Source organism: Larimichthys crocea, chromosome XXIII (genome assembly GCF_000972845.2).
Source record: "Larimichthys crocea isolate SSNF chromosome XXIII, L_crocea_2.0, whole genome shotgun sequence".
Classification (NCBI taxonomy): Eukaryota; Metazoa; Chordata; class Actinopteri; family Sciaenidae; genus Larimichthys; species Larimichthys crocea.
In genome coordinates, this window is record NC_040033.1 from 15031823 (window position 1) to 15054537 (window position 22715).

Consider the following 22715-nt stretch of genomic DNA (forward strand, 5'->3'; position numbering starts at 1 on the left):
CGCCCTCACGGCACTTCCCTGTCAGACCTCAGGCGTGATTAATCAAACGCCATCGACGCGCGGTTCTCCCCATACGTCTTTGACGCTGCCGCGCTCGACAGATCGACAGGTGATGTCTGCCATTTGATTTCCCGCGAAAGAGACGCTTGTTCCGCGCGCCAGAAGACGCCGCATAAAGCCGAGCTTGACGGTCGACAGGTGAGTTGTAAACAATAAAACGGTTTTAACTAAAGTCACTGTGTACAGTGTAGAGATGTCACGGCCTGTTGTTGTGTACTAATAGCGTGTGCATTGTGTGATACATGTACGTTTATGTTTAAGACACTTCTGCAGCTCCGGTTAGCTCTGCGGTAAAGTTAGCCACTTGCCCGGACACATTTCATCCCCGCACGTCTGATTTCATTCATAAACAGAAACCAATGACATGCTCCATTGTAAATCCACGCTCATAGAACATAACTCATATTATGTGTTAACTAGTCTTTAATTCAGCCGCCATCAGACGAAGCAACACACACACTCTCTCTCTGTCATTTCTGACTACCTATGTTTGTATTTAACATTTTCTATTTCTACAGTCACCTTTATATTAGTTTTTGTACAGATGTTTAGCGCGGTTTAACTTCTTAACACAGTTATATATTTATCTTCTATGCAAATGTTTAATTTCCCTGCACATTTTTAATTTCTCTGTACATTTTTAAATCCTATGCAGATGTTTAATTTTGCTACAAATGTTTAATCTCTCTGTACATATTTAGATTTAGATCTATCTCAGGTTTACTTTAACATATGGATATCCTCAGTACTTGTCTGTTTTGAAGGTTGATTGTTTTTTGTGTTTACTGTGTAGGTTATATATATTTGTTTGTTTATTGTGTTTTATTTTAAAAAAAATTGCTTTTTCTACTTTTTTCTAATTCTGTAATGTATGCTACACTTTCCTCTGCTGCTGTAACAAGTACATTTCCCCGTGGTGGGATGAATAAAGTATATCTAATGTAATCTAATGTGTGTTTGCATGCTGCTGCTGGGTGCTTGAATTTCTTTCAGGGTCGATAAAGTATCTGTCTGTCTGTAATGTTAAACAATATGTAATGTTTCAAGGTCAGGTGTGTAACTTTTCATCATCACTGTCCTTTATTTCAGTTTGAGCTTCAGACCAACACCATGGGAATACACGGGCTTGCCAAGCTGATTGCTGACCAGGCCCCTGGTGCCATCAAAGAACAAGACATCAAGAACTATTTTGGTAAGCATTACATGTCTGTTCCTCTACATATTGATTGTGAGGTCTGCGTGAGAAATGAAATGAGATTTGGCCTTGTGTGATTTAGATCAGTGCTGTATCAGACGGTACGGGGACACAACCACTGACAGTATAAAGAACAAAGATGGAAGGGGAATCACAATAGAGCACAGTCACATAAAAACTAAGACTTGCATAGGAATCATGTTGTAGATTATTGGTTATTGTTGATTATCCCTGCTGTTTTGAATATGCTAACTACTTCTTGAAACCTTTGCAGGCTGTTTTGAATATGCTAACTACTTCTTGAAACCTTTGCAGGTAGGAAAATCGCTATAGATGCCTCCATGTGTATCTACCAGTTCCTGATTGCTGTGCGACAGGATGGGAATGTTCTGCAGAACGAGGATGGAGAGACAACAAGGTACAACCATCACAATACAGACAGACCTTTCACAGAGTATTCAGAGAATAGTTGACACGTGAGATGTGCAGTAGTTCAACTGCTTGATGTTTTTTTTTCTCAGCCATCTCATGGGAATGTTCTACCGGACAATCCGCATGCTGGAACACGGCATCAAACCCGTGTACGTGTTTGATGGCAAGCCCCCACAGCTCAAGTCAGCAGAGGTCAGTACGGGATTCATCGCTGTGTCGTGAATGAACATTTGCATTTGCTCACTCCCTCCTTTCAAATAACGAGTTGTGTTTTGTTTTTCTGGATGTTATGTCAATTGTTTCTTCATCCTCATTCTCCGTTTACTCTTCTCTTCACCCTCAGCTTGAGAAGAGAGGGGAGAGGAGGGCAGAAGCTGAGAAGCTGTTGGCTCAAGCTCAGGAAACTGGTACAGTTGGATTTATCGTGCTGTGCTTTTATGCATGTCCTGTCAATAAGAGCAAATGGATTACTTTTCCAGCAGAGATTAAAATGAGCACATTAGCCAGGATGTGAACCATTTTTTATATAATGAGCTTTATTTATCTGTTCTTTTTGACTCATCCCAGGGGAACAAGAGAATATCGACAAATTCAGCAAGCGCCTGGTAAAAGTCACCAGGCAGCATAATGATGAGTGCAAGAAGCTGCTGACCCTGATGGGAGTGCCTTACATTGAGGTTAGATCAACTCACACTTTGCTACATTTGCTCGCTTTAATTAAATTTCCACATTCATGCCAATTGGTTTATTGTTTATTGTTGGAATAAGCTTTAACAGCCACGAAAGACAGAACATGTAATGTTAAAACATAAAGCAAATGTTGTTGGGAATGATTTGCAGCTGGACAGGTGTGGCTGAATAATTCTCTGAACTCTCTGGTTGTGTTTTTGTATTAAAGGCTCCATGTGAGGCGGAGGCCACCTGTGCTGCCCTGGTTAAAGCAGGAAAGGTGTTTGCCACGGCAACAGAGGATATGGACGGGCTGACGTTTGGGACAAATGTCCTGCTCAGACACCTCACGGCCAGCGAAGCAAAGTAATGTTACACCCGCATCCCACTCTTACTGCCTCATTAAGCTCTGTAGCAGAGCTGTTTGGAGAATGTAGGTGACATTGAACACTCAACCTGCAATCAGCTCAATTTTATTTAATTATCCAAACTTGTTTTTGTGGCAAAATGGGGCCATGTTACTTGTTATCACAGTTCATGGTGTCATATTTTAGTGACGGCTGTGTTGATTGTCTTATCAGCTCTACGCTGCATGCATTAAACCATACAGAGAAGTAGTTCTGTCGTCATCATTTCTCCTCTGTTTTATTAACGTGATAACAAACCTTGCATGGAACAGCTCTGAAGATGAAGAAGCAAACTAAACATACTGCATATTACATCATATATGATCCCGTCTTACTGAATTAGATGTTTGGATAATTGTGTATTTGTGAGTGTTACACAAATATTACACCAGCACCAGCCACTTCATACAAACTTTGTATTGCACCGTTTTTTCAGGAAACTTCCTATCCAGGAGTTCCACTTCAATCGAATCCTGCAGGACATCGGTCTGACCAATGAACAGGTACACTTATTAACTGACTTTGAGAAATGTGCAGAACATATTATCAAGATTATTATTGTCATTTTCCATATGTCGTACAGTGTAACTATACACACATTCGAACTCTTTCATGCGTTAACTCTCCATCTTTCTGTGGTCTTTCCCAGTTCATAGATCTGTGTATTCTGATGGGCTGTGACTACTGCGCTACCATCAAGGGGATTGGCCCCAAGAGAGCCATCGACCTGATCAAACAGCACGGCAGCATCGAGGAGATCCTAGAAAACATCGACCCCAACGTGAGTTGATGTCGATACAGTACAGAAGTTCAGGCCGTTAAAAAGAGCGGTCTGGTTCTGATTCTTTCTGTGTCTTGCTTGCCTTCATGCAGAAGCACCCTGCTCCAGAAGACTGGCTGTACAAAGAGGCCAGAGGTTTGTTCCTGAAGCCTGAAGTGGTGGATTGTTCCACAGTAGACTTGAAATGGAATGAGCCAGATGAGGACGCACTGATCCAGTTCATGTGTGACGAGAAACAGTTCAGGTGAGCCCTCATCAGACTCTCTTCAGCACAGTGCTGTGTGCTGGATTTGTCTTCTTTGTTTGTTTGTTAAGTTTTCTTACACTGATGTTGACTGTCATAAAATTGGTTGTTGCAGTGATTCTGGTTATACAACTGATCAGGGCTGGGAATTGATAACATTTTATTTATTCTTATACTAATTCCATTTTGTCTAGAAAGATGTTTCAGCACATTGCTGGTGTTTACACCCTTACACAAAATTCTAAACATTTATTAGCACTGTTGTCATCTTTCTTTGATAAATGAAGCCACACTTTGGGCAGTTTCGTCACTTACACCATGACACTAAGTTTCCACCTGTGTAGATGCTTTAGTTTGATGTCTTTGTGCTGCAATGTCCAACTTCAGAAAAACTTGCTGGCGTCAATAAAAGAAATCAATAAGCTTCAAGGCACACAAGTCTGGTGGACAATTTGTTCTCAGTTCCCATCCCTACATATGATATGAGTTTTAGTGCACGTTCTTTCTCAAAGATCTACTTTGAGAACTGAGAAAAACAGTTGATGGAAAGTTCAGCTAGAAATAACATTGTGCATGGGTTTGATTGATTGATTAATTGATTTGGTTATCTGTGTATAGTGAGGACAGGATGCGTAACGGCTGTAAGAAGATTTTGAAGAGCCGACAGGGCAGCACACAAGGACGACTGGACTCTTTCTTCTCCATCACTGGATCTCTGTCCTCCAAACGAAAGGTACGAAAAACTACAATTGTGTTTCCAAAATGATTTATCTTATTCTGTTATTAATTTAACCGCCTACAGTAGTGGGTCAGACTACTACATATAACAAATCTGACAACATGACATATCACAAATGCTTGACTCATTTCTTTCATCTTACTTAGGAACCTGAAGTTAAAGGGTCGGCAAAAAAGAAGCAGAAGACTGGAGCGACGCCGGGCAAATTCAGGAAGGGAAAATAGACTGAACGTAGGGCTCCTTTGATTCTCTGGGGGTGATGACGTTTAAGCCAGAAACCAGTAAGCGTTTGTGTGTGATGATTAGCTTAGCTGAACAGCTGTGTATGTACATGACCAAACATTTTGTTGATGTCTAATGTTCTGTTATTGAATAAAAGTATTGACCTTTTTATAGAGCAATTTGTCATTAGCATTGTTATTTACTCATTTGGGGTCATCTTGTGTTTGCAGGACAAAGAACTGCATCACGTTTTCTTTTCTTCTTTGGTTTTATATTTGAGGTATACGTACAGTGTATACAATATAATATACATGTATTGACAGTGGCAGTTATTACTATTAAGACTTTATTATTGAACAGAATAATTATATCCACACCCACAGGACTCCAGTGAAACAGCAGTGTGATGAAAGTTTCTCAGAAATACTTCATGGGGGCGCTGTCCCCGTCTCTCTCTCCCTGCATTCCTGTCACTCTTCAGCTGTCTCTGTCAGAAATAAAGCTTGAAAAGGCCCAAAAAATTATCTTAAAAAAAAAAATTAATCACTGTGGTGTCCCAACAGAAATGGTTTTTGTGGCTGTCTCTGTCTAGTTTGAGCAGGGTAGACACTTCTGTTGGAGATCTTTGTGTAGCAATGTGCAGTGAAAAAATAGTTTGTCTAATTACTTCAATGTGTGTCTGGTCTCAAATAATTTCCCCCTGTAACAACTGAAGGAGTACCACAGGGATCTATTCCTGGTCCATCAGTGTTTACAATCTAAATTACCCACAAAAAGTAAGGACATTTGTGTTTGGTAAATTATTTCTTTATGTAACAAACAGGAGCCTCGGTAGCGTGTGGAAGAACCATACACAACCACAACAGCCTGGCAGCACCTCCTCATGCTGGTCACCTACTACTGTAGGACGGCATCCTATACTTCAACCAGCATTTGTCGCAAGTCAGCCAGTGTGGTTGTGCTGGTCACTCTGGCACGATGAGTCATTGTTATAGACAGTTCGTTATGCCATTACTGAAAACTATTTTATTGAACAGAAGAAATATGTCCACACCCTCAGCAGTGTGACGACAGTTCCTCAGAAAGATTTATTCACTGCATTAGGCAAAATGATTATTGTGGCTGTCACTGTCATCTCTGGCTAGTTTGAGCAGTGTAGACGCTTCAGTTGGACGTCATTGTTTAGCAATGTGCAGTGAAAAAGTAGTTTATCTGTGCGACTGATGGACCAAAGTGACAGAAAAGCGGTGGAGATTTAAGCCACATTTAAAGAATATTAGCTGACATCGCTAAAGTTCACTGGGGAAGCAACATTTGTTTATTGGTAAGTAAGAAATCACATATTTGTACATATACAAAATAAAATCAGATGACTTTAATGAGTGTAAAACTGACTAAGCCATTTTTTCTTAAAGGCATTGTGTATTGGCTGGGACAAAGCCTGGCAGAACATGATGTTGACAGTCTTATTGTTATTAGGTGAGTTTTCCATGTACATTGTTGTATTTGGGAACATACATATTTGTTTCATTTCTCAGCACAAATGCATTCAGTGGCAGAAAATAATAATTTCAAATTTGCCTGTGATAGCTCCACTCTTAATGGCAAAGCCAGCAGTGTCTCAAGAAGTGAAAGGTAAGTGTGTCACTTTAAAGACTTATCTGAGCAATGCCAAAGATTAAGGAAAGAAGTAACACTTTTTTTTGTTTTTTCATGGTTCTGACCAAGAGATTTGCCAATACTAATACTAGTAACATGAAGTAACTCCTCTTTAAAATAAGTGTATGACATCTTAAGTTCTCCGTCACAGGAAAACTCACCACCATACCTGCGGTTTGACCCTAGATCACATAAAAAGGTGCACAACGAGAATTAGTGATGAGATGTAGCATAAAGCATTGCAAAGACAATTTATACTCAAAAGCCTAGATATTTAAAAACAGCAAAAATTGCACAACTCTCCCCACTTTTTAAAATATTTATATATTTAATATAGATTATAGATGATTGCATTTCTCCCTTGAACCAGCAGAAGGAGCCATACCACCTCTTGCAATGCAGTATGAACATCCTGGGTTGGTACAATCAACAGGAGTAGATTATATAGATTTACACCTCCTGCGACTTGGTACCTCTTCAAATACTCCCTGCATTGCTTTTATATTCTATCTGGTTTTTGTACGGTAAGAGGTTTATCACAGGTTTTTGAATACCCTGCAGTTACTGATTAAAAGTGTCAAAGCACAAAAGCAACATTTTGCTAAAATAAAAATAATGCATGGATCTTGCTCAGATCATATGTGCCATATGCGTTCCATGTGCGTCTGTTCCCAAATAATTTTCCCTTGTAACAACTAAAGGGGTACAACAGGGATCTATTCTTGGCCCTTTAGTATTTACAATCTATTTCACATGAAGTTAGCACAAAGTAGTTTTTTCTCTTGTTCAGTGACATAGATTTGACCTTTAGGCCTTTGTAATGAAAACTGAGAAGTTGTGTCTAGAGAATAGAGAGCTTAACCTCAGCATGAGGAATGATCACTGTTCATATAATCATAAGCAATTTGCTTAAGTTGTCATTGTACTATTACAGAAGATAAATAAATAAATAAATATGGACTGATTTTTAACAAATTACAATTTTGTTTTTCACCACAGTCAGAGAACTGAAACCTCAGGGGAGCTGGTTGAGGGCAGAGATGTCACAATAACCTGAACAATAATAATCAATAAGGACTCACATTCGTGCATGTTGTTTAAATAGCAGAAAAATTATTTCTCTTCCATACTCACCCAAGAGCAATGTGGTACATATAGTGCTGCTACATGATTCTTTCATGTTCTTGATATAAATCAGACATTGTATGGATATAGTATTCTAATCTTACTTTACAAACCTTTTTTAATTACTACAAAATCTCTCCATATTCCAAATCTTCCAGACTCTCCCAGGAACACCTCATTAGACATCACTCCCACTGGTCCGGTATCCGTTGGCAGCATGGTAAACCTGACTTGCTCCTGCAGTAGACACCGTCCTGTCCATTTTGTCTGGTTCATGGTCAGTGACGGCAGACTGGAGCTGATCAGCCGCTGATACAAAGGTTTATAGCTTCAGTTTACCAACAGTGATTGAGGCAGAATGTTCTATTGTGGATGCAGAAATCGATTTTTTTGGCAAATCTCACCTGGATGTCTGTTAATATTTGGAGGTAACAGCAAACATGATAGTTTGAGATGTTTTAGAGCCATAACCTCATCTCATTTTTACTTAATTCTCTGATGCAGGCAGCTCTATTTTTATTTCTATTCTTTATATTATTTAGATTATGAAAAGCATTCATTCTTACTTGTTTGCACGGCCAATCAGCTAACTACCTGCTGGTACTTAAGTGTTCGGTAGTTTTAAAAGTGACATTGTGCTTCTATGATGAAATTATTTTGGTAAATATTTATGTTGATATGTTTCATTTCCACAGGATGAAGCAGAACGCAACTATGTCAACAGAGTAATTATGGTAGAAGCGTCATGAGCCAGGAGGAGAGGAGGAAGACATCATGTTTTATTTTGTCTTATTCCTATTTGTTGGTGTGACGTGCAAAAGAGTGGATCACATTTCTTTTCAAGAGCAGAAAATATTAAATAGTATAAAGACAAACATGATGACCCCAGGTTTGCATCAATGTTATTTTAATGTTTTTCTGTCTTCATACAAGGAAGATGTTTTATTCTGCTGTGTTTATTTGTGAAAATTGGGATAAATAAATCATTTGAATCATTTGTCTCAGGGTGGCTAATTTATGACACACACTGGAAAATAAAACAATGTGTTTCCTCAAGTACTGTCCGTGTTTGTTGTAGAAACGTCATAATGAGGAAGTTGAATAGCTGAAGGAGAAAAGTATTTTTATATTTCATCTGATCATTAGTTTTTATACAGATATTTTAATATATGTGTAACTCTAACCTAAGACATCCAGCACAGTGTTGGCTCTGTAAAATGTATATTTTTTCACTTTTTTATTTGATTAGATTCCATCAGAATAAAACATTTATTGTTGAAGTATGAAGTATATTAGCTCAAACACATGTAGCATGTCACCAGCATCACCATGGAAACAACATGTTACTAACGAGCTATATGCATGTTCATTTCAGGTTCAAGATTATTTCTGTTACTGTGTCTCAATAAAAGTTGTTGGGGTTTTTTTGTCTGCGGCTGCATTTCCTGATAAATGGAACTACTGAACTGCTTCACTGTCACTTCCCATTCTTGCAGTGTGCCTTCTTGGTATGGCATTGGTATGAATCTGCACGGCTTCTACGCTACTCTATAATTAATATCCTTTTAAGACCACCAAGTTATGTTATTTGTTTTATGATCTGCATTGAAAAACGTTTCTGAAATATTTCAGTTTTTCAGATGTTTAATATTGTTTGTCAAAATGTATTTCTGCAGATGTTAATGACTTCTGAAACCACAGTGAACTCCGGCTGTATAATACATGTAAGCATGTGGAGGTGAAGGGGTAGAAGTTATTTAAGATAGCAATAATGCTCAGTTAAAGCCATCTGACTAACATGAGCAGTAATACTGAAAGTAAGTGCACTGTTGTGTTTGTAAATCCAGGTGATGAGTGTCACTGCAGTCCTGTCTGTGAACATGGTGACAGCCAGCATGTTACTGAGTGTCTTCTTTGTTTCAGGTGAGCTGTTGAATCATTTACACTGTAAATGTAATTTGTGTTTTTTCCTTAAATTTATGTGAATATTATATTTTGAATTCTTGTCTCTGTGACACTTTTGGTGGGTTTAGTCACCACTGGGGTCAGGTTTACGGGGGATTAAGAGGATGTTGTTCTCTGCTTATTGTAAACCAATTAAAAGTGATTTTTTTTCTCACATATGTTAATCATCAGTCTGGTTTACAGGTGCTTTGGCTGCTTGTTCTAAGGATTCAGGCCTCTTCATTACTGCACCACAGAAGATGGAAGCACTGAGTGGATCTTGTTTGCTAATCCCATGTACCTTTAGAGCTAAATCAGAACAAGAGTTTGACAACAGCAGAGAAATCTTTGGAGTGTGGATTAAAAATAACTCTAGATTTGTAAAGAATGTGATTCTCAACAGCAGTAGGACAGATAACATCTATCCAATGAGATTTACTGGAAACCTGAGAGAGAAAAACTGCACCACTTTATTTTCCAATTTAACCACAAGTTATACAGACACATACTACTTTAGAGTTGAGAACAAACCATTCAAGGGAACAGCTACATGTGATCCTCTTCAAATAACAGTTCAAGGTAAGAGAGTTTTATTTATTTATTTATTTCAGGTTGTTCTTTGGTACAGTAGTTCCCTAGCATACTAATGTTTAACTGTTATAATTTTAACCACTTTAGCATGCAAACATTGTCTAACTGGCACTTAACACAAAGCGGGAAAGTCGTTTGTTCTGCAGGTTTCTGTACAAATTTTAAAAAAATTGAGCTGATGACGAAACTAGATAAAAGTGATAACAACTCATCCTGTGGGGGTATGTAAGTGTCAGTGTCAGTACAGTTGGTGTGCTGTTTGCTTAAGCTGTTTGTCAGATCTGATCAAACCACATCCACACAAGCATGATGAAGCAGGCTGCCTTTTGACTCTTATCATATTTTTAACTTTGAAAGCCGCTTGTATGATGTAGCAAATTATTGGATTTAAAGAAAAGCTTTGGGGGATTTCATTAAACAATTTGGCCTTGTTGAAGCAATTTATATACAAAAGTGTCAGCATCTGCCTTCAAGAAGCCACACAGGGCTATAGTATCTGTTTACTGACTGTATTATTTACTATATTTTTCAGTATAAAATATGTATTTGATTTGAAACCACAGATTCTCCTCCGAGCCCCAGAATTGAGATCTCAGGTGATCTGAAGGAGAAGGAGTCTGTCAGTATAACCTGCTCAGCTTTCACTCCCTGTCCACACTCCCCTCCTAAACTCACCTGGAATCTCCAACAAGACTCTCACAACAAAATCCAGGAAAACACAGATGGGACCTTTACAACTAAAATCCAGAAGAACATCACTCTGTCAGACCAACATGATGGATACAACATCACCTGTTCTGTCACATATCCTGTGAATGAAGGAAAACATGTCAAGACAGCAGAGCAGAGAAAGACTCTCAATGTTTCATGTAAGACAACCAACATATCCTGCCAAAATATGTTGTTGCAAGAGCCTCTAACTATAAAGTTAAATAAGGTGTCGCATTATAAGTAAAATTGTGTGATGTTAAAATGTTGCAGAAAAAAAAAACATTTTAAAATTAGACATCTTCTGAAAGAGAGAGAGATAAAGAGAGAGCATTGTGGGTAATAAATAATGGTTTCTTATTTTACCAGAAAATATATCTTTTCTCATCTCATTACTACAAAATCTGTCCTTATTCCAGACCTCCCAAGGGACACTTCAGTGGTCATCAGTCCCACTGGCCCAGTATCAGTTGGCAGCATGGTGAACCTGACTTGCTCCTGCAGAGGAAACCCACCTCCTGTCCATTTTGTCTGGTTCAAGATGAGTGACAGCAGACTGATGCTGATCAGCGCTGATACTAAGGTTTATAGCTTCCGTGTGAGCAACAGTGATCGAGACAGATTGTTCTTTTGTGGATGCAGAAATGATCTGGACTTTGAACTATCAACAGGACGCCAGCTGATATTTGAAGGTAACTGCAGGAGCTGTGGTTTGTGACGATTCAGAGCGATAACATTTTTCAGAAGTTGACCATGATGTCATTTCACAGATGAGTTTGAGATGTTTTTAGAGCCATAAAATCCCCCGTTAAGTACAAAGTGATCTGCTGTTGTGTTACAGATGATCAGAAGTCTGAACTGGTTGGCATCCAAGTTATAGTCAAGATCCTGGGAATCATGATGCTCATCAGTATGTTAGTCATCTTTGAGTGGTGAGACAAACTTTCCATGATCATTTTTAAATGTGTCTATTTTAAATGCGGTTTGGCTGTATGAGTCACATGAGTGCAGCATTAATTCTGTCATGTTTTTCTTCCAGTTGGTTTCGATCAAGACGCTCCATCAAACTAATGAAGGTAAGCTACTAGATGAGGAGTCTTAACTGTCTGAGACTTAGGAGGAAGGAAAAAATCCACCTTAAAAGAGTTCCTAATTTTGCCCTTCAGAATAATTTAGCAGCGGTTTATTTGTAGGAATCTTTAGAGTTTGATGTTCACAAATCATACTGGAAAAATCCTCCAACAGCAATTACGTTCAAAGGTCAGTGTCTCCGCCGACAGCGGTGACACTAGACCACAATGCAATGCGGCACATTGGAGTATATGTGCAGCTAAGCTCGCCTTCTCCTTATACAGTATATCAGAGCAGAACAAACTAATTTAAGAGTGCTTACATGTTGGTTTCGAAAGGAAGGCGTGTTGTAACCCAAAAAAGCAAGTGATGATCTTGACATTGATTACTGGTAAAGTTAGAAACTAGAAGGTGAACTATGGAGCATTTAGCAGCCAAAGGACAGAACTCGGTAAAGTGTCTTAACAAAGTTTTGCACAAATAATATTGCAACACATGATTAGTAAACTAGCGTAAGTTCAGTCGGATTCTCTGAACACCTCTTTGAAAAGTGTTGTGGAATTTTTACTATTCAACCTCACTCTTACAAGAGAGAAGGCAAAAAGCCTCCATCATGACAGTGTGTGTGTTTGTGTGAGAGACTTTGGACTTCAGCTCTCATATTGGTGGTTGATTGCTTCATCTGTGGTCCTGTAGTGTGTAGTGTAAAGCCGCACAGCTGTAACACAAATGACACGCTGCAACTATTTTGTAAAAGCCACTTTAGAGCTAGATCTTGAGTCTTTCAAGATTCAAGATTTACTTTTATATTACCCTGAGTCAGGCAGCGCTAAGACCTCGTTCTGTTGTTTCATCTCTGCAGGATGAAGTGGAGGCAGACTATGTCAACACAATGAGTGAGATGTCATCATGAGAAGAGGAGGAGGATGTCACTATAAATGGAACGGCATACTGTGTTGTGAAATCTATGTTCACTTCTTAGTCTTGGTTCCTTCTTGTTATGTGCTCCCTGTACAGATTGTAAAGCCCTCCAAGGCAAATGTACTTTGTGACTTTGGGCTATATAAATAAAATTTGATTTGGTTTGATTTGATGTACAATAAAGTGCAGATTTTTTTTACCTCTTTAAAAATGACCCCATACTTGGGTGAATAAAGTTTTTTTTTTTCTGCTCTGTTCTTATATTACTTGTTTGTAAAATATAAATGCAGAAGAAAGTGTTCACAATAGCTGCGTAACTCTACAGATGACTGATTGTGTGATGAAACATTTACAGAACAAAATTCAGCCACAGCACTGTGGTAGCTGTATGTGTGGTTTAAATGAAATCACTACTCGTTACTGTCACTTTTTATATATATGTATAAATGCTTACATGAGTCCTGTTAATAATAAAGTTCTGCTTGGGTAACTCAACTAAGCCCAAAGATTTGAAGATGTCGTAATTTCTGACTTTTCGTACAGGATATGACCAATCGGAACAAAACTACATGTATTTCTGCAGTTTTTTTTTTTTTTTCTTTTTGTCACAAATGTCATGTGACAAATTCAAGTGAACTGCACTTCCCTGAAATTGGGTAACGTGTTTTGACTTGAAAATCACAATCCATCAAGTTTTGTTTTTTCCCCACCGTTGGCTTGCTTGGTAAGGAAACATTTTTTGACACTTTGACTGGAGAAATCATAGATTCAGTCTTTTATTGACTATTTAATCGATTTAAAACACAGCGCATATGTTATTCATTACATATAAAAAACAGTGAACTCCAGTTTTTACGCAGTAAGTTTCCATTGTGTGATTGAAGAAGGAAAGTTGTTTTAAAAGAACATAAATACACTGTTTTAGTAAAGAAGTGACTTGATCAATGCAACTGAAGAATAAATGTGTTATTGTGTTTGTAAATTCAGGAAGCAAGTCTCTGTCTGTGAACATGGTGACAGCCAGCATGTTACTGAGTGTCTTCTTTGTTTCAGGTGAGCTGTTTGTTCAGTCACTTTTATTTGGAGACGTGAATCATTCACAGTTTGGACTTCATTTAGAAACAAAGCAGAAAGAGCAGTGCAGACCGAGTTACTTTTTCCAACTGTTCATGTCCTGACTGCAAACAGAAATGTTTTATACAGAGAACAGGACAAGGGAGAAAAGACCAGTAACATACTGCTGCTTTGTTTATCATGAACTTTCTCTTCAAGCTGATTTTTTCACATTATGTTAATCATCAGTCTGGTTTACAGGTGCTTTGGCTGCTTGTTCTAAGGATTCACACCTCTTCATTACTGCACCACAGAAGATGGAAGCACTGAGTGGATCTTGTTTGCTAATCCCATGTACCTTTAGAGCTAAATCAGAACAAGAGTTTGACAACAGCAGAGAAACTTTTGGAGTGTGGATTAAAACTGACTCTAGATTTGACATCGATTCAAAGAATGTGATTTTCAGCAGCAGTAGGACAGATAACATCTATCCAATGAGATTTACTGGAAACCTGAGAGAGAAAAACTGCACCACTTTATTTTCCAATTTAACCACAAGTTATACAGACACATACTACTTTAGAGTTGAGAAAAAAACATTCAAGGCAACAGCTTCTTGTAATCCTCTTCAAATAACAGTTCAAGGTAAGAGAGTTTTGTTTCTTTCAGTCAGTCTGTAATAATGTTGTTCAGATTAGAAAGAGTTTTTTCATGTTGCCAAGATTCAGAACACCAAATCTATTGTTACAGTTTGACATTAAAATGGTGTTATTTACAATTAATGTAGATTCAATACAAAGTTGTCAGATTTAGCTTTCAAAAAGACAACAAATTGTTTCAGTAATTTTTTATTTATTTTTGATTTGATTTGAAACCACAGATTCTCCTCTGAGCCCCAGAATTGAGATCTCAGGTGATCTGAAGGAGAAGGAGTCTGTCAGTATAACCTGCTCAGCTTTCACTCCCTGTCCACACTCCCCTCCTAAACTCACCTGGAATCTCCAACAAGACTCTCACAACAAAATCCAGGAAAACACAGATGGGACCTTTACAACTAAAATCCAGAAGACCATCACTCTGTCAGACCAACATGATGGATACAACATCACCTGTTCTGTCACATATCCTGTGAATGAAGGAAAACATGTCAAGACAGCAGAGCAGAGAAAGACTCTCAGTGTTTCATGTAAGACAACCAGAGTTTGTTATTGGATCCTGTCAGCACATGATAAAAATACAGGATCTTATTCAGGCTCTGATGTTACTCTCATATCTCACATCTCTATCACATTTTCCTCAGATGCTCCTAAAGACACCTCAGTGTCCATCAGTCCATCAGGTTTGGTGTCAGCAGGTAGCTGGGTGAACCTGACCTGCTCCAGCAGAGCCAAGCCTCCCGTCAGCCGCTTCACCTGGTTCAAGATCAGCAAAGATGGACCCATGACTGTATCTGAAGGACCATTTTACAGCGTTAATGTGACAGATGTAGAAGATTATTACTGTGTGGCCACAAATGATCTTGGAAACCAAACAGCATCAGTGATTCATCTGAGTGAAGGTAAACATGGAACTACACTGCATTCAGTAGTGAAATATAAGAAAGGTTAATATTTTAATATAATACATTATTGTGCAGTGTAAAACAAGTGATCCACATTATTTTTGCATCAAGTACTACTAATACTGTACCATGACAACATCCTATATAAGGTTATCATGAACTTTACATGACAGCTACAATTTTGACTTTAACTTAAAATCAAATTATTAATTAACTCGAGTCATTTATAGTCACTTATAATGTTTTTATTTCTGTAGGAGCAACCTCTTCCAGCCCAGTGGGGGCTGTTGTTGGAGGGATCATTGTAATCGTTGTACTCATCTGTGTGGCTGTTGCTGCTTGGTAAGTATTTCAAATTATTCATTAGCATCATTTCATTTACAGCTCAGATTTGATGCTGTTGATTATTTTGGGAAACAGCCAAATAGTAAAATAGTTGGTGGTGTGCTATTTCACTATGGAGTGGAGTGCCGTAGCGTTACACAGTCACACCATTCACCTGATTAAAAGTCAGTGTATTATCAGAACCATTTAAAAATGTATTTTATGGTGATAAATTTACACATTGTTACTGAGAATTCAAGTCAAAGGTGTATTTGTGGAGTTCCACAGGGTTCTTTACCTGGGACTTTACTGTTGTGTCTATATGTTGCCACAAGGTACAATCCTGTTTCCAAAAAATCTGACATGCTGTGTAAAATGTGAATACAAACAAAATGTGATGATGTGCCAAAAAACATTTGAAACACCATATTTAATTGAAAACAGCACAAACACACATACACACAAACAAATAAAAAACAATGAGATGCCCATTTTGAATTTGATGCTGTTGATGTTTCCAAAAAGTTTGGACAGTGGCAACAAAAGACTGGAAAAGTAGTAAAATGCAAAAGAAAACAACTGGTGAAACATTTCACATTAAAGGTTTAATCTGTTGTCTTTTTCTGTATTTCAGTTATGTGTTTTTTTTATTTTATTTAAAGTATTTGTAAATGACACATTGCAATTTGTGAAGGCTTTAAATTTGAATTTGAATAATTATTATCAAACAAACAATAAAGCACACCATCCTCTTATGTTTTCCAGGTGGTTAAAGTCAAAACATCAAACTTCACAACAGACACAGGTGGGAAAATACTTAAATGTACAGAACTGTATGTTTTGAATATGTTTGTAATTATTCATAATAACTTGACTGAACAGGTTCCTTATTAGTGAGTAAATATGGAGAAACGCAGGAAATGTAATGAAATATCCTGTTGACATGATGATATAAACATATGCAACATATTCTTTCCGGCACAGCAACAAGATTTTCCATTGCTGTCTTCAGTAAAAGCAGATAATTAGGACAATTTTCAATTTGTTATAGAACTGAGCCAGAGACTTAATGAGGTGAATTAAAGGATGATGGCACAACTTCAACTCTTTTCTCACATTTCTCATTTCAACCATTTTTCTCACAGAGCCTAAGAGCTGTTCAAGAATCAGCCAGAGCAGAAGAAAAACAAGACATTCATTATGGAGAGATCGACTTCTCCAAGCAAAGACCTGAACGGTCCTTGTCCTCAGTGCATGACAGTGGACAGCAGCAGGACACACTGTATGCACAGGTCAGAGTGTCCAAGACAGCAAACAGCTTAACACAGACTGGTGATGGTTCAGAGTCTATCTATGCTCAAGTGAAGAAGTAAAGTACAAGAAAGTATTCTTCATACCTGCAGTTAATTTAATTGTATTGAAAATGTGAAATTCTGTGTGTTTTTCTTTATCAGTATGTAACAAAGATGAAGTACAGCCCTTGTTTCTGCATGTGAAGGTTTTTATTTTTTGTACTTGCATAAAGGTTTTTGCACACAACTCACAGCATGTGTTGATGCACACTTTAGATTTTGTGTATAAATGTTACCAAGTTACTTCACTTCTGTAGCAAAAACAAAAAAAACTTCCTGTATCACCAGATATAATCAGTAACAGAGATAGTGGATGTATTTAGGCAGACTTTCTGTCTAAAGGTCACCTGCAGTCCAGCTGATTTAAAACATAAACCAACAACTGGAACTAAATTAGCAAGAAATTAATTAAATTTAACTAAAATCTTGCAAACTCACTTCTTTATGATTTGACATTAAATTTCATTTTTAAGTGCAGCACTGCAGATGTTGTTTGTTATGGAACAGTCAACCTGTTACACAAAGCATTTGTTGGTGTGAATTTTTAAAATTGAGAGCCGTTTTCCTTTTTTCTGAACTTTTTGTATTTCTTTATTTACTGTATTGTGAAATTCACCACACGTACAAAATGAAAAGAAAAGGGAAGTTGGTTAAACTTGGTTAAACGTCTGCTGCACTTCAGTTCAAAGTCTTGTGAAGTATTTCCACTTTAAAATCATCATCACCACTCAAGGATCTCATCGCTTCTCTCTTTTTTTATGTCAACTTGTCGGTAAGACAAACATTCAAACTCATTTCATCTTCCAGCTTTTTAGCCCAGGCAATCATGTGATTTTCTTACTCTTTATCATTAAGAATAAGAATACATTTTACGGGCTTTTGTTTTTTGAGAAAGTTTGTGTCAATTGAAATATAAATAATTCATTCATTCAGTGTGTTATCGTTAAGTTAAGTTATAGTTAAGTTATTTGACCACACACATGTGAATCTGTGTATTTTATTATTTTTGTAAGAAGTTCTTACGTACATTGCCTGTAAACGCCCTGAAACAATACTTAAAATGTAAATTTTTTGTGTTTGTGAATCCAGGTGATGAGTGTCACTGCAGTCCTGTCTGTGAACATGGTGACAGCCAGCATGTTACTGAGTGTCTTCTTTGTTTCAGGTGATGCCTTTTCCCTAAGTTTTTTAAAATGTAATCTTTTGGTTAGTGACAATACTGGTTTCATCATCTGGAGATCTTTTGGTGGGTTGGGTCACCACTGAAGTCAGGCTCGTGGGGGATTATAGAGAGATACAGTAGCTTGTTGCTTGTTTTACACCAATTAAAAGTCAATGATTAAAAATATGTACAGTAAAAACATAAACATATTAGATTAGATTGAACTTTATTGTCATTGCACAAAGTAACAAGGACAGTTAGACAACAAAATGCAGAATACAATGGATTATTACTGTTTAAGTATATTTTGATTTTCTCTTTGTGAAGTTTTTTCACATTACGTTAATCATCAGTCTGGTTTACAGGTGCTTTGGCTGCTTGTCCTCAAAGATCAGGCCTCTTCATTACTGCACCACACAAGATGGAAGCACTGAGTGGATCTTGTTTGCTAATCCCATGTACCTTTAGAGCTAAATCAGAACAAGAGTTTGACAACAGCAGAGAAATCTTTGGAGTGTGGATTAAAAGTGACTCTAATTTTGGACCAAACCAAAATAATGTGATTTTCAACAGTAGAAGGACAGATAACATCTATCCAATGAGATTTACTGGAAACCTGAGAGAGAAAAACTGCACCACTTTATTTTCCAGTTTAACCACAAGTTATACACACACATACTACTTTAGAGTTGAGAACTGGCCTTTCAAGGCAACAGCTATATGTGATCCTCTTCAAATAACAGTTCAAGGTAAGAGAGTTTTGTTTCTTTCAGTCACTTTAATTATTCTGATTAAACTCTATTGTTACAGTTTTACATTAAAATGGTCAAATCAGAACAAACGTATTATTTATGTTTCATGTAGTTTTAATACAAACATATCAGATCGGCTTTTTAAAATAGTGTTTTGTTGATTTCTTGTTTATTTTCTGTGTAAATGTTTGATTTGAAACCACAGATTCTCCTCCGAGCCCCAGAATTGAGATCTCAGGTGATCTGAAGGAGAAGGAGTCTGTCAGTATAACCTGCTCAGCTTTCACTCCCTGTCCACACTCCCCTCCTAAACTCACCTGGAATCTCCAACAAGACTCTCACAACAAAATCCAGGAAAACACAGATGGGACCTTTACAACTAAAATCCAGAAGACCATCACTCTGTCAGACCAACATGATGGATACAACATCACCTGTTCTGTCACATATCCTGTGAATGAAGGAAAACATGTCAAGACAGCAGAGCAGAGAAAGACTCTCAGTGTTTCATGTAAGACAACCAGAGTTTGTTATTGGATCCTGTCAGCACATGATAAAAATACAGGATCTTATTCAGGCTCTGATGTTACTCTCATATCTCACATCTCTATCACATTTTCCTCAGATGCTCCTAAAGACACCTCAGTGTCCATCAGTCCATCAGGTTTGGTGTCAGCAGGTAGCTGGGTGAACCTGACCTGCTCCAGCAGAGCCAAGCCTCCCGTCAGCCGCTTCACCTGGTTCAAGATCAGCAAAGATGGACCCATGACTGTATCTGAAGGACCGTTTTACAGCGTTAATGTGACAGATGTAGAAGATTATTACTGTGTGGCCACAAATGATCTTGGAAACCAAACATCATCAGTGATTCATCTGGGTGAAGGTAAATACTGAACTGGACTGAATCCACTTAACTTCTGCAACAGCAACATCAGTTTTGTCTTCTTTTAGTAATCACTCACATTTGGTTTGTTTCTATGAGCAGAACCATCCAATGGATCTCTACAACAGATTCTTGGAGGACTCTTTGGGCTCATCATGCTCATCTGCCTGGTTGTCTGTGTTTGGTAAGTGACACAAATGAAAGCAGCTAATGTGACTCACTTACTGGGACTGTATCTCTGCATTCATGCCTCAAAGAGCACGTTTTCAACATTCAGTATTTCTCATTGCTGGTTCACAGTTTTCTGCGTTGGAGGTGGTTAAAGTCGACAGATTCAACTCAACAACCGAATCAGGTAGGAAAATGTTTAACTTTTCTGTAGAGCACTGCACTCTCATTGTTCTGCATTTCTAAACACTAAATGAATGAATTATGAGAGATTTTTCATGAGTGAAATATCACTAAATATTTTGTCTAGCAATTCAAGACTTGAATACTAAAGACTGTACAATCAAAAGAAGCGTATACAATTATTTTGAGCTCTTTTTGCCACAGACAGATACTCACAACATTTCATGTTTTTGCAGAGTCTAACAGGCGAAGAGCTGACTGTTTACGGGCCAACGATAAAAACAGAAGAAGAGGAAGGAAACATCCATTATGGAGAGATCGACTTCTCCAAGAGAAGACCTGAACCGTCCCCGTCCTCAGTGCAGGACAGTGGACAGCAGCAGAACACACTGTACGCACAGGTCCAAGTGTCCAAGACAGCAAACAGCTTAACACAGACTGCTGAGTGTCCAGAAGATCTCTACGCTCAAGTGAAGAAAAAATGAGTTGTTTGGTTTGTGCAAGATTACATCTGAATAGAATTGATATTCTTTTTTTTTTTGCTCATATGCTAACTCAAAAACGTCCTCACATTTAATAATAATAACTTTATTTATATAGCACCTTTACAGAGTTTACAAAGTGCTTTACAGAGCAGCTGACCCAGAAGAAGACCACAATTGTAATATTAAAAGTAAAACACAACATATTCAAAGTAAAAAAATAAAAAAAAACCTGCTGTAAAACAAAGAGAGGGTTGATAAAAGCAATAATAAAAGGATTTTTAAAAAGACAATAAATAGCAATAAATGAGATGAAAGGATAAAAAAGTGATAAATAAATAGTAAATCAAATAAAATAAATAGATAACTAAATAGATACATAGACAACATCACAAAGAGTAAAAAAATGAGTTTAAAGAAGTGATCTAAAACAGCGAGCCTTATCTACTCGGGCAGGTTGTCCCAAATTCGAGGGGCCCTGATGGAGAAGGCACGGTTACCTCTTGTTTTGATCCTCAACCTTGGGACAATCTGAAGGGAACCGTCCGAGGATCTAAAGCTACGCATTGGCCTGTATGGGGTTAGCATGCTGGAAATGTAGTTAGGGGATGTGGGGAGGTGAACAGTAAAGTCTCAGTTTTGGAGTCATCTGGTTGAAGCAAATTTTGTACCATCCAAAATTGTATTCATTTAGGCAGTCAAAGACAGCTGCTAGGCTTCCCGGGTCATCAGAACTCAGTGGGAGGTATCTGTTTGTCGTCCGTGTTGCAGTGGAAAGATATTATATTATATTATTCTAGAGCAGAACCATCCAAGGTCTCTACAACAGATTTTGGGAGGACTCTTTGTGCTCATCCTGCCTCATTGCCTTGTTGTCTGTGTTTGGTAAGGGACACACATGAAAGCAGCCCTAAATGGTGACTCACTTACTGGGACTTTTATTCTGCATTCAATGCCTCAAAGCAGCACGTTTCAACATTTCAGTTTTCTCATTGTCGGGTTCACAGTTTTCTGCGTTGGGGTGGTTAAAGCGACAGATTCAACTCAACAACCGAATCAGGTAGGAAAATGTTTAACTTTTCTGTAGAGCACTGCACTCTCATTGTTCTGCATTTCTAAGCACTAATGAACAAATTATGAGAGATTTTTCATGAGTGAAATATCACTAAATATTTTGTCTAGCAATTCAAGACTTGAATACGAAAGACTGTACAATCAAAACAAGAGTACACAATTTTTGAGCTCTTTTTGTCACAGACAGAGACTCACAACATTTCATGTTTTTGCAGAGTCTAACAGGCGAAGAGCTGACTGTTTACGGGCCAACGAGGAAAAACAGAAGAAGAAGAGGAAGGAAACATCTATTATGGAGAGATCGACTTCTCCAAGGAAGACCTGACCGTCCCCGTCCTCAGTGCAGGACAGGGGACAGCAGCAGGACACCACTGTACGCACAGATCCAAGTGTCCAAGACAGCAAACAGCTTACACAGACTGCTGATGTGTCCAGAAGATATCTACGCTCAAGTGAAGAAAAAATGAGTTGTTTGGTTTGTGCAGATTACATCTGAATAGAATTGATATTCTTTTTTTTTGCTCATATGCTAAACTCAAAAACGTCCTGAGATTTAATAATAATAACTTATTTATATGCAACCTTTACAGAGATTGACAAATTGCTTTACAGAGCAGCTGACCCGAAGAAGACCACAATTGTAATATTAAAAGTAAACAAACAACATATTCAAGTAAAAAAAATAAAAACAAATAAAAAAAACTGCTGTACAAGACGAGAGGATGATAAAAGCAATAATAAAAGATTTTATAAAAAGACAATAAATAGCATAAATGAGATGAAAGGATAAAAAAGTGATAAATAAATGTAATCAAATAATAAATAGATAACTAAATAGATACATAGACACATCACAAAGAGTAAAAAATGAGTTTAAAGAAGTGATCTAAACAGCGGAGCTTATCTACTCGGGCAGGTTGTTCCAAAGTCGAGGGGCCCTGATGGACGGAAGC

General features: G+C 37.8%; 5 protein-coding genes and 1 long non-coding RNA gene across 8 annotated transcripts in view; all 6 read left to right on the forward strand.

Moving 5' to 3' along the window:
* Positions 1–67: 67 nt before the first annotated feature.
* fen1 (flap structure-specific endonuclease 1) lies at positions 68–4924 on the forward strand. The gene is made up of 12 exons (XM_027274031.1): positions 68–198; positions 1150–1252; positions 1571–1673; positions 1777–1879; positions 2031–2094; positions 2255–2364; positions 2586–2722; positions 3200–3266; positions 3413–3544; positions 3637–3788; positions 4407–4521; positions 4674–4924. The coding sequence occupies exons 2-12, from the start codon at positions 1171–1173 to the stop codon at positions 4749–4751; spliced, it is 1143 nt and encodes a 380-aa protein (XP_027129832.1). The 5' UTR covers positions 68–198; positions 1150–1170; the 3' UTR covers positions 4752–4924.
* A 763-nt stretch (positions 4925–5687) lies between these two features.
* LOC113744444 (uncharacterized) lies at positions 5688–6446 on the forward strand. The gene is made up of 3 exons (XR_003461530.1): positions 5688–6073; positions 6165–6228; positions 6340–6446. It is a non-coding gene; the product is annotated as an uncharacterized LOC113744444 (long non-coding RNA).
* Positions 6447–9005: 2559 nt separating this feature from the next.
* Positions 9006–13276, forward strand: LOC104927517 (sialic acid-binding Ig-like lectin 5). Of its 2 annotated transcripts, XM_027274253.1 has the most exons (9): positions 9008–9052; positions 9210–9257; positions 9381–9456; positions 9682–10056; positions 10632–10937; positions 11196–11468; positions 11618–11708; positions 11816–11852; positions 12710–13276. In XM_027274253.1, the coding sequence occupies exons 1-9, from the start codon at positions 9044–9046 to the stop codon at positions 12758–12760; spliced, it is 1266 nt and encodes a 421-aa protein (XP_027130054.1). In that variant the 5' UTR covers positions 9008–9043; the 3' UTR covers positions 12761–13276. The 2 variants fall into 2 exon arrangements, with proteins under 2 accessions (XP_027130055.1, XP_027130054.1); XM_027274254.1 differs by lacking the exon at positions 9210–9257 and having other exon boundaries at positions 9006–9052.
* Positions 13277–13361: 85 nt separating this feature from the next.
* On the forward strand, positions 13362–17535 carry LOC113744479 (vascular cell adhesion protein 1-like). The gene is made up of 8 exons (XM_027274252.1): positions 13362–13492; positions 13756–13821; positions 14083–14466; positions 14702–15007; positions 15122–15379; positions 15640–15724; positions 16472–16511; positions 16852–17535. The coding sequence occupies exons 2-8, from the start codon at positions 13779–13781 to the stop codon at positions 17077–17079; spliced, it is 1344 nt and encodes a 447-aa protein (XP_027130053.1). The 5' UTR covers positions 13362–13492; positions 13756–13778; the 3' UTR covers positions 17080–17535.
* Positions 17536–17729: 194 nt separating this feature from the next.
* LOC113744478 (vascular cell adhesion protein 1-like) lies at positions 17730–20731 on the forward strand. Of its 2 annotated transcripts, none has more exons than XM_027274250.1 (8): positions 17730–17830; positions 18148–18223; positions 18574–18969; positions 19178–19483; positions 19598–19855; positions 19958–20039; positions 20156–20210; positions 20443–20731. In XM_027274250.1, the coding sequence occupies exons 2-8, from the start codon at positions 18151–18153 to the stop codon at positions 20689–20691; spliced, it is 1419 nt and encodes a 472-aa protein (XP_027130051.1). In that variant the 5' UTR covers positions 17730–17830; positions 18148–18150; the 3' UTR covers positions 20692–20731. The 2 variants fall into 2 exon arrangements, with proteins under 2 accessions (XP_027130051.1, XP_027130052.1); XM_027274251.1 differs by having other exon boundaries at positions 18586–18969.
* LOC104927518 (sialic acid-binding Ig-like lectin 12) overlaps positions 17955–22715 on the forward strand; it is a 311739-nt gene continuing 306978 nt past the window's right edge. Inside the window, exon 1 of the mRNA XM_027274249.1 lies at positions 17955–18147. The gene's annotated coding sequence lies outside the window, so the exon portion shown is untranslated. The remainder of the gene's footprint in view (positions 18148–22715) is intronic.

Coding starts and splice junctions, on each gene's coding strand:
- LOC113744479 (XM_027274252.1), top strand. CDS start 13,779: ATGGTGACAGCCAGCATGTTACTGAGTGTCTTCTTTGTTTCAG. Junction 13,822..14,082: donor GAGTGTCTTCTTTGTTTCAG/GTGAGCTGTTTG, acceptor TCTGGTTTACAG/GTGCTTTGGCTGCTTGTTCT. Junction 16,512..16,851: donor AAACTTCACAACAGACACAG/GTGGGAAAATAC, acceptor TTTTTCTCACAG/AGCCTAAGAGCTGTTCAAGA.
- LOC113744478 (XM_027274250.1), top strand. CDS start 18,151: ATGAGTGTCACTGCAGTCCTGTCTGTGAACATGGTGACAGCCAGCATG. Junction 20,040..20,155: donor TGCCTGGTTGTCTGTGTTTG/GTAAGTGACACA, acceptor GCTGGTTCACAG/TTTTCTGCGTTGGAGGTGGT. Junction 20,211..20,442: donor CAACTCAACAACCGAATCAG/GTAGGAAAATGT, acceptor ATGTTTTTGCAG/AGTCTAACAGGCGAAGAGCT.
- fen1 (XM_027274031.1), top strand. CDS start 1,171: ATGGGAATACACGGGCTTGCCAAGCTGATTGCTGACCAGGCCCCTGGT. Junction 2,365..2,585: donor TGGGAGTGCCTTACATTGAG/GTTAGATCAACT, acceptor TTTGTATTAAAG/GCTCCATGTGAGGCGGAGGC. Junction 2,723..3,199: donor CTCACGGCCAGCGAAGCAAA/GTAATGTTACAC, acceptor CCGTTTTTTCAG/GAAACTTCCTATCCAGGAGT.
- LOC104927517 (XM_027274253.1), top strand. Junction 10,057..10,631: donor TCTTCAAATAACAGTTCAAG/GTAAGAGAGTTT, acceptor TTGAAACCACAG/ATTCTCCTCCGAGCCCCAGA. Junction 11,469..11,617: donor ACGCCAGCTGATATTTGAAG/GTAACTGCAGGA, acceptor GTTGTGTTACAG/ATGATCAGAAGTCTGAACTG.